Consider the following 10,920-nt stretch of genomic DNA (forward strand, 5'->3'; position numbering starts at 1 on the left):
TGGGTCAGGTGCACCTTAGTCCTCAAGGTGACATCTTTGCTCTTCAACACTTTAAAAAGTTCCTGTGCAGCAGATTTGCCTAATGCAATATATCCTCTGATCTCTTGACTGCTGCTTCTGTGAGTATTGATAGTTGATCCCAGAAAAGTCCTTGGCAACTTCAATCTTTTCTCCGTTGATAAGAATGTTGTTTATTGGTCAAGTGGTGAGGATTTTTGTTTTTTTGACATTGAGATGCAATCCATACCGAAGGCTGTGTTCTTTGATCTTCATCAGTAAATGTTTCAATAATCCTTCCCTATTTGGTTGGAATTTTGTTTATTGGTCAAGTGGTGAGGATTTTTGTTTTCTTGACATTGAGATGCAATCCATACCGAAGGCTGTGTTCTTTGATCTTCATCAGTAAATGTTTCAATAATCCTTCCCTATTTGGTTGGAATTTTGTCAGGAGGGACCAGTCCCTGGAGAAGCATATCATGTTTGGTAAAATGGAGGGTTAGAGAAAAAGAGGAAGACCCACAGTGAGATGGATTGACACAGTGGCAGCAGGGACAGGTGCAAATGTAGCAACTGTGTGAGGTTGCGCAGGACTTCGCAGTGTTTTGTTCTGTTGTGCATAGGGTTGCTGTTTGTCAGTACCAACTCAGTGGCATATAACAACAACAACAGAGGAACAATCAAAACTAATGTAAAAATCCAAAGAAAGCTTAAGACTTAATGTAGGAAACAATCAAGAGGAGTAACTTATATATGCAATTAGAAATCCAGAACAGGAAAAACTATAGAAAAAATTATCCAAGAGTGGTGGAAGAAAACTTATCTAACATAATGAAAGATGAGAAGACAGCCCTGCAAGAACTTGAAGAAACTCTAAACAGGATAGACCCCAAAAGAAAATCACCAAGACATAATCAAAATTTCAAAACCAAAGACAAGGAAAATATCTAGAGATGGCTCAGGAAAAATAAAAAGTAACTTCCAAAAGAAAACTAACAAGACTAGCATTTGTCAGCAGAAGCCATGCAGACAAGAAAACAATGGAATGACGTATATAAAACTCAGAAAGACAAAAAAAATATTGCCAACCAAGAATCATATAACCAGCAAAATTGTCCAGCAAATATGATAGCAAAATTAAGATACTTCCAGATTAGCAGCAATTAAAAGAATTTGCAAAAATCAGACCAACATTACAAACATTGCTAAAGGGAGTACTTTCGACAAAGAACCAACAACAGCAGACAACAACAACCTGAGACTAGCATACGTGACAGACAGTATCACCCAGAACTCAACACAGATTTAGATGTATTCAAAGTAGAACAGACCAACAAGACTGAAAATAAGGAACCAGAGATATAGTTGCAGCAGCAACAACAAAATACCCATAAAGTAAGAAAAAGGAATAATGTAGGTACAGAACTTCCAAATGAAGTGGAAATCAAGTAGATTTCAAGAATAAAACAAAAAAAAATAAACCTAACTGTTACCACAAAACTAGACCAAGCCTTACTCTAGCTCTAGTCCAACCCCTACCCCTAACATTAACCCTAGTCCTGTCCATAACCCCTAAACAATGTTCTATGCTTATTGCATGTTGTTGTTTTTAAGTGTCATTAGTATGTTCTGACTCACAGCAATCCTGTATAGTTTCTAATGAGTAGCTGATGAGTTTGAACCGCCAACCTTGTGGTTCAAATTGACCAGTGGTCTTGTGCTTTGTCCCACAGTGCCATACTGGGACTATTACACACTAGAAACCAATGTGGAAGAACATGCCCAGCACTTCTCAAGATGAAAGAACTGAAGAAGAAATCCAAACCTTCATGTGTATTGCATTAATATACTAATACACTTAATGTGCAGTACGCGTGAAGGTTTGGATTTTTTTTTTTTTTTTTTTCCAGTTCTTTCAGCTTGAAAAATGTTGACTGTGTTCTTCCCGTTTGATTTTCTGACTCCAGGTGTTTGCATATTTCATTATAGTACTTTGCTTGGTCTTTTCAAGCTGCCCTTTGAAATTTTCTGATTAACTCTTACACTTCATCATCCTATTCACCGTTGCTACTCTATGTCCAAGAGCAAGTTTCGGAGTCTCTTCTGCCATCCACTTTGATTTTTTCTTTCTTCCCTGTCTTTATAATGATCTTTTACTTTCTTTATGTAAGATGTTCTTAATGTCATACCACAATTCCTCTGGTCTTTGGGCATTAGTGTTGAATGCATCAAGTCTGTCCTTGAAATTGTCTCTAAATTCAGCTGGAATGTACTTAAAGATATATTTTGGCTGTCATAGACTTGTTTTAATTTTCTTCAGCTACAGCCTTAAGGAGCTCTGGTAGCGTAGTGGTTACGAATCGGGCTGTGAACCTTAAGGTCAGCGGTTCGAAACTACCAGCTGCTCCGCGGGAGAAAGATCAGGCTTTCTACTCCCGTAAAGATTTACACCCTCGGAAACCCTGTACAGGGTCGCTATGGGTCGGAACCGACTCAACGGCACTTAACAACAACAACAACAACAGCCTTAAGTAGCAGATGAGTAATTGATGGTAAGTTCTGGTCAGTCTCTGACCTTGTTTTGACTGATAATATTGAGCTAGCTATTCTGTCTTCTCTTCCCACATACGTGATCAGTTGATTGTTGTGTATTCCATCTGATGAGGTCCACATGTATAGTAGTTGTTTATATTGTTGATAACAGGTGTTTGCAACGAAAAAGTCATTGGTCTTGCGAAATTCTACCATGTAATCGCCAGTGTCATTTCTGTCACCAATACCATATTTTCCAACTGCTGATCCTTCCCCTTTGTTTCCAGCTTTCTCATTACAATCACCAGTAATTGTCAGTGCATCTTGATTGCATGTTTGATGGAATTCAGACTGCAAACATTGGTAGAATTCTTCAATTTCTTCAAAATCATTGGCTTTGGGGGTTAGTGCATAAATTTGAATAATAGTTGTATTAACCTGTCTCTTTGTAGGCGTATAGATATTATCCTATAATAGACAGCATTGTACTTCAGAATAGATCTTGAAATGGTCTTTTAGATGATGAATGCTATGTCATTTCTCTTCAATTTGTCATTCCTGGCACACAAAAGCATTTGTCCATTAAAAATGGCTAATATAGATCTTGTAATCTCACTACTGCCTATTATATCAATCCTTGTATTCTCTTTTTTATTTTTGTTGACTTCCAGTTTGACTAGATTCATTCAACTTTTCATGTTCTGATTATTAATGGATGTTTACAGCTGCTACTTCTCATTTTGAGTTGTACCCCATCAGCAAAAGAAGGTCCTGATAGCTTTGCTCTCTATACAGGTCATTATGTTGATACTACTTGGAGTCCTGGTACAGCAATGTGTGATAAGCACTGGACTGGTAACCTCAAATTCAATGGTTTATACCAACCAGCCGCTCCTTAAAAACCGTATACAGGGTCACTATGAGTCAGAACCAACTCTGTGGCACTCAACAACAACAAAAACCTGCTACTTTGAGGTGGCACCTTTTCCCCAGTCTTATTTTGAGATCTTCCAACCTGTGGGTCTTATCATTTGGCATTATATCAGACAAGGTAGTATCCTGCTGCTGTTCATAACGTTTTCAGGGGCTAATCCTTTAGCAGGGGACCACCTATTTTTCCCTAGTCTGTTCTTAGTCTGGAAGCGCTACTGAAACCTGTTTACCATGGATTACCCTGTTGGGATTTGAAATACTGGTACATCATTTCCAGTATTACAGTATCATCAAGCCACCACAGCATGACAACTGACAGCTGTGTGATGGTACAAATGGCTTAGTGCTCAATTATTAATCATAAGGTTGACATTTATACCCATCCACAGGTGCCTTTGAACTGCAAGGTCGGCGGTTCAAGCTCACCAGTCACCCCTCAGAAACCCTATACAGGGTCACTATGAGTCGGAATCGACTCGACGGCACTTAACAACAACAACAACAATAGGTGCCTTAGAAAGAAAACTTGGCATTCTAGCTTGAAAAGCTTGTGGAGTGTAGCTCTACTCTGCAATACAGGGGATTTCTAGGAATCAGAATGAACTTGATGACAAGTGTTTTGGTTGTTGTTGTTTTAAACCTGGAATCAAATTCACAGACTTCATTCTGAATAGAACAACTTAGGTTACAATCCTATCCCTGAGTCAATCACTGTGGCAAAGAAGATGCATGATGTTTACTGATTTAATTCACTCAGAGTCTTTCCCTGGTGCTGGAATTAAGATCATTCCCACTGAAACTACTTGTTCTGATATGAAAACATGCAGCCAACAATGTTCGCTGTAAAGGGAGAACAAAAGGAGGCAGGCCATTCCCTTTGCCAAATGTAATTAAATCTTATTTTTCTGTTTCTCTTTCACAGTTATAATGTTTTTCTCTTCTGTTTTTATGACAGCAAATTGTTTGCAACAGAAAACTTTTTGGCAGCTATTAATGCATACAACTTAGCCATAAGACTGAACAATAAGATTCCATTATTGTATTTGAATCGTGCAGCTTGCCATCTAAAACTCAAAAACTTGCACAAGGCTATCGAAGATTCCTCTAAGGTATATATATTCATATATATGTGTGTTTATATGTAGTGTTTGGAATTGTAATCCTTCTATTTATTGGTTTTAATTATGTCCTTGTCTTTTTTTTTTTTTTTCTGTTGAATTTAAATACTTAAAATACAAGGCCTTTAAAAATCATCTTGTTTCATACATCTTGCTACTTTTTTTTGATAATGGACAAGGGATTGATGTGTCCTTAGATTTCAAGTTAGATTAGAAAACTCCTGTCAAGTGTTACTGTATTTCCTTGGTATTGGTAGAAGTTCATGAGGAAATGAGGAAATGTTTATCAGTTTGTGGTCACTTTTTTTCTTCATAAAGTTTTCCAGGTTAAATGAAAGGTAGAAAGGAGAAAACTTGGCATGAAGACAAGTTGAAAAGTTTTGCTACAAAATCATCTAAATAAAACAACCAAAATGTGAAGCTATTATTTTTTGGCATATCATTGTTCTAGGTCTATACACTTCTGAAGGTGGTGTTTCCAACTACCTAATCTTTCCTTAGAATTCTGCACTGTTCGGTTTACACCTCTAGGGACTCAACTTAAGTTCTTTTGCGTATTCTTTGAGTTTAGAGAATAAAAAGAAGTCTGAGGGTACAAGATCAGGGATGCATAGTAAAATAATTTATCTATAATCATTTCTCATTATAACGGTAACTTATTGTTAAGTGCCATTGAGTAGGTTCTGACAGTAGTGACCCATATAGGATTCCCTAGTAGCAGCTGGTGGATTTGAACTGCTGACATTACAGTTAGCAGTTCAGTGTTTATCATACCATACCTTACTAGGACTCCTTAGTATGTTCTAATTTCCATTACAATATTTCAAGTCAGTATGTGAAATGTTTAGTTTTTTCCCCCTTATTTTCTATATCAGGATTACTTATATAAAAAACCCACTGCCCTCAAGTCAATTCCGTCTCACAGGGACCCTGTATAAAATTTCTGAGATTGTAGATCTTTGCAGGAGCAAGACAGCCTTTCTCCTGCTGAGCATCTGATGGGTTGGAACTACTAAGCTTGCAGTAGCAACCCAGCATCTTCCCCACAGTGCCATGAAGATTCCCAACTTGTGCTAATGGAACAGCATATATAAAATCTCTTCTGTGGCTCACTAAGATTGGTGTGTTGTGCATAGGGTCATTATGAGTTGGAATTGACTCATTAGCACCTAACAGCAACAAACTTGATGAAATGGAAGATTCAGATCCTCTTATTTTGATTTCATCAAGCTACTGAAAATATAATTTTATGACCCAATTTTTCTTTGACTAGCTCAAATTCTTATACCAACAAATATTTATTAAACAAACAAATAAATGGAACTACTCAATTGGAGTGCTCAGCCAAAAAAATCTGACCCATTGCCATCAAATAGATTCCACCTTATGGTGACCTGCACTCCATAATAATGTCATCTATGCCTGAGTAGAACTGCTCCTCCTCAGGAGTCTGGTGGCTATCGTTTTTACATAAGCAGATGGATAGGCCTGTCTTCCTTGTTGGATTCAAATGGACAGTCTTGGTTCATTTGGTTTATAAGAGAGAGCTAACCATTTGTGCCACCCAGAGACCTCATTGAATATAGAAGGCCACAGATGCTATTTAACCATTCCAGTGAGCAAAGGTAAAGCTGTAGAGATTTCAAATGGTAAGCTAGACCATAACTTTTGAGAAGCGGGTATGAATCCTATGTAGGAACAATTGAACAACTTCTTAATGTTCAATATAAATGTATGTACACCTACTCCTCACTTAGTGACTATCTCATTTTCCAGCATTTGCAACTCCAGTAGGAGAATAACTATCTGTTTTGCACAGTAATAATGTACATTTGGCAGTGAACACTGAGAACCAAGGTAAGAGTAAACTGTGATGGTTAAGGTTCGTGTCACCTTGACTGGACCATGATTCTCAGTGGTTTGGAAGTTTTGTGATGATGGAATTTGGTAGTTATGTAATGACACAGTTATCTTCCCTTTTGTGATCTGATGTAGTCATCCTCCATTTTCACATAGTACCAATTTTTGCTTAACAACCTGGTCTTTGGAACTTAACCATGTTGATAAGTGAGGAAGGGGTGTATTTGATAAATTCCTGTACCGGGTAAGCTAGAAATTTAAGTGGATGAGAGTTTGAGGTTGCTTTGATATTAGAATTTTTACTATGCTTCTGCTTAAGTTTAAATTAGGAAATCTTATCTTTCCCATAGTAATTGTGTATATTTATACGTATATATATATTATAAGGCACTGGAATTATTGACACCACCTGTTACAGACAATGCTAATGCAAGAATGAAGGCATATGTAAGACGAGGAACAGCATTCTGTCAACTAGAAATGTATGTAGAAGGTAAGAAATTGATAGAAGTATTTTAAGATTGATAGAAGTATTTAAGTACTCTGAAAAAAAGTCATTGTGATTTCTTAAGATCGTAACTTTTTGTTGTTGCTAAGTGCCACTGAATTGATTCTGACTCATAGAGATAGGTTTGAACTTCTGACCTTGTGGTTAGCAGTCCAGTGCTTATCCTACAGTGCCACACCATGACTCTATTTTTTAGGACTCCATTAGTTTACCTTTTGGAATTCATCATCTGACAAAATGATTTTGAAATATTTTCAAAGTCTCATTATTCTAACCAACCCAAACTCATTACTCTTGAGTCAGTTCCGACTCATGGAGGTTCAGTTGGATAGACTAGTACTGCCCCATAGAGCTTCCTAGACTGTAATCTTTACAGAAGCCAAATCTTTGTCCTACAGAGTCGTTAATGGGGTTGAACCACCTACTTTTTGGTTAGCAGTTGAGTGCTTAACCACTGTGCTACCAAAGCTCCTTCTCTTTATTCTAGAAGAGAATTAGTGCAGAATCTGAACAAGTTTAGGTCTAAGAAAACACTCTAGTATAGAAAGAAAATGAAATAAACAAATGAATCACTTGTGATATAATGGAAATGTAAATAATGAGTTTCTCTAGTCCTCATCCATATATACACATAAGCTCAGAAATAACTGATTTACAACAGTGCATGAACATTGCTTATATTTGTGACCCTGTACTTAAGTCACAGTAACCACATTCTTTTAAGGTCTGTAATCCAGCCCTGTGTGTATAGAAACCATTGTTGTTATTGTTGTTGTTAAGTGTCATTGAGTCAGTTCTGAGTTACAGCAACCCTACGTAGGCTTTCTGAGAAGCAGCTGGTGAGTTTGAATGGCCAACCTTGGGATTCAAACCAACCTTATAGTCCAGTGTGTTATCCTGTAGTGTCACACCAGGACTCCATAGAAACCATAGCATACATTATTTTTGTTTTGTATTTTAAATAATTTATTTAGGTGACTATTTATAGTTGTTCATACTGCTCTAAAGGCAATTTTGCGGAAGCTCTATGTAAATAGAAGCAATACATAACATGTATATTGATCCTCATTATTTGCAGATTCCATATTGGGGAATTTGCTTACTCATTAAAATGTTTGTAACCTCAAAATCAATGCTCATGGTGCATTTGTAGTCATTTGCAGACATGCATTGAATGATGAAAAATGTTGAGACACTTATCACTCACATGCATTACTGAGGCTGACATTGAATAAGGCACTCTCATATGGTAAACAAATGCCCGTTTCATATTCTACTTAGCATCACATGTTCCTTGTTTTTATGCTTTTGGTGGTCATTTTGCTGTTTAAAATAGCTCCCAAGTATAATGCTGAAATGCTGTTTAGTGACTACACTAATAAGTGCAAGAAAGCTCTGATGTGCCGTCAGAGACACTGCAGTGTTGGGTGTGCTTTGTTCAGGCTTGAGTGCTGTGTGCAATGAGTTTAGTGTTAATGAATCAACAATATGATACATCCACAAAAAGGAGAGGAAGTACAAATCTGTATGTGAGGCCACTTTAAAAAGTGCTAACATAACATTTATCATATGTGATGAAGCTATGGGAAAATGGCTGAATCTGTGGATTCATGAGATTACAACCAATTAAGTATAATGGACAACATTGTTGAGAGGCTGAAAATCAAAGATAATTATGGTCATATTATCTAGTGTCAGGAAAATTTTAAGCCCTTTCTGGTTAGGGTTCTATTACAAAGAAATATTGCAAATAATAATTTGTAAAACATACCAAATAATGTATCTTTAAGCAAAAACATTCATAAAACAAGGTTATGTTTAATCTGTTGATGAAAATATAACCAGGTAGTGCAGAACTTAACGCTGGATTTCCCCTAGCAGTTAGTATTTGCTTATTCATTGTTCTTGGTGTCTTTATAATATAACTATTGTAAATAATAATACACTGTATTTATGTATTTATTTGCCTTTTTGATAGTATATTTAGCAATTATTTGCATTTACTCATGTTGTCCTAAAGGCAAAATTTTATAGCAGGCAGAATTTTCTTCACTTTTCCTCTTCCCTTGCCTGCCCCCTTCAACTTCCCTTCATTCAATGCTCATTCTTGATGATACCATGACTAGGAATGATGTCCAGTTTGTAAATTTTTTTTGTATCTAACTTCATGGTGTAGTGCTGTAGGGTAAGCAGTGGACTGCAAAGTCAGTTTGAACCACAAGGTCAGCAGTTCAAACTCACCAGCCACTCCTTGAAAACATTATATAGGGTCGCTGTGGTTGGAACCAGCTCAGTGGCTCTTAACAACAACAGCAACTTTATTGTTAAACTTACCTATGCCATTTTTAGGAGACTTTTCTAACCCAAGCATCCAAATTAGGTTTATATGCACCATTGTTTTTTTCTTTTGTTTCTTATTCAATTTCATGAGGACAAAAATGATCAAACTATGATCTTTAAACCTATCTTTAGATATTGTAGCATCACAGACTTATTTGAGCCACAAGGATTCTCATTTTACAGATGACCAAATGGAATCACAGAGAAGTTAAGTGATTTGTCTGAAGCATTGTTGTTGTTCTGCTCTCGAGTCAGTTCGGACTCATAGTGACCCTATATTGGGTTTCCGAGGAATACTAGTGGATCTAAACTGCCAGCCTTGTGGTTAGCAGTTCAGTGCTTATCCTGCAGTGCCACACAGGCAATATGGCAAATTAATCGTACTTTAGAGAGAAGAACTCAGGTTTCTTACGCTTAAGGAAATATTTTTCCCACTTCTTATTTGGTAAAGGGTTCAGATTCAGTTACATATTCTTAACAACCAGTCCACAGTGCTTTCCTTTGCAACCAATTTTCCTGAAAGGACTTTTGTAGATAATTATAGGAAAAATCCATACCAATCCAGCCTATATTATGTAAAATATGAATTAAATATATAAAAATTTGTTTAACTAAGAATTTCTAAATAAAGTAACCTATATTATGTTTTCGGTGAAGTGATAAAGATGCCTTTTGTATATATCAAAGTTTTATTGAATCTGTTCATACTTTAATGAATTTAAATTGTTAACTTATGTGTTCTTGCATCTAAAATAATTGCTGCTTATTGCATCCTGAATGAAACTACTATAATTATTCCTATAGTTACAAATGTTATCATGTGTGAAGGTGGGTGTGCTACATTCAAACTTAGTACTTGTCCTGAACCATGCTTTTGGTGATTATTTTTATTTTTAAAGAATATTGTGTAGCTAAGACAAGTATTTATAAAGTATTCATTCTATTGATCATCATTACTATATAAATATAGGTCTACTGGATTATGAAGCTGCACTTAAGATTGATCCATCCAACAAAATTGTACAAAATGATGCTGAGAAGATTCGTAATATAATTCAAGGAACAGAACTAAAATCTTAAGAACTACTGGAGGCAGCTAGATGTTATTTAAAAAATTTAAAAGCAACCAGGAATTTTGAGATCACTTTCGTATTATGGTTGATTGAGCAGACTCACTTTTTGTTTAGTACTCTAGTTCTGTAGGAAGGAGAATATTAAAGGAAATTGAATGTTTGGCTTGAGAGTTTCTGAATAATTAAATCAAAATAAGAATAATTTACTTTTCTTTATATGAATGCACAGTTTAACTGTATATATAGTTTTAATTGAATTGGATTTGCACTTGTACCTAATGAAATATTTGTTTGTGTGATAATTACTAGGACACTTACGAATTAATTGTTAACAACATAAATTTTTTCAAATAAAACATAATGTTTACAGAGTATTTCTGAGTTTTATTAAATACACTTTTGAATGGTCTGAATGATTGGCCTTGGTATAATCAATGCTGCTAGATTTTTACTTGGTTGCCAATACACAGAACTTGTCTTCTCTCTAATACCTCTCCACCATCTATGACGGTAGATCTACTCAACCTTGTGAAACAAATATCTAGAAATCCTTATCTTC

At 36.0% G+C, this 10,920-nt stretch overlaps 1 protein-coding gene across 1 annotated transcript in view; it reads left to right on the forward strand.

The window, feature by feature from the left end:
- Nucleotides 1–10,368, forward strand: part of DYX1C1 (dyslexia susceptibility 1 candidate 1) — a 48,596-nt gene extending 38,228 nt beyond the window's left edge. Inside the window, exons 7-9 of the mRNA XM_006831627.1 lie at nt 4,418–4,571; nt 6,828–6,933; nt 10,259–10,368. Coding sequence (XP_006831690.1) covers nt 4,418–4,571; nt 6,828–6,933; nt 10,259–10,368 — 370 coding nt within the window. The remainder of the gene's footprint in view (nt 1–4,417; nt 4,572–6,827; nt 6,934–10,258) is intronic.
- Nucleotides 10,369–10,920: the final 552 nt, after the last annotated feature.

This window comes from Chrysochloris asiatica, unplaced genomic scaffold, assembly GCF_000296735.1.
Source record: "Chrysochloris asiatica unplaced genomic scaffold, ChrAsi1.0 scaffold00004, whole genome shotgun sequence".
In the NCBI taxonomy this organism is placed as follows: domain Eukaryota; kingdom Metazoa; phylum Chordata; class Mammalia; order Afrosoricida; family Chrysochloridae; genus Chrysochloris; species Chrysochloris asiatica.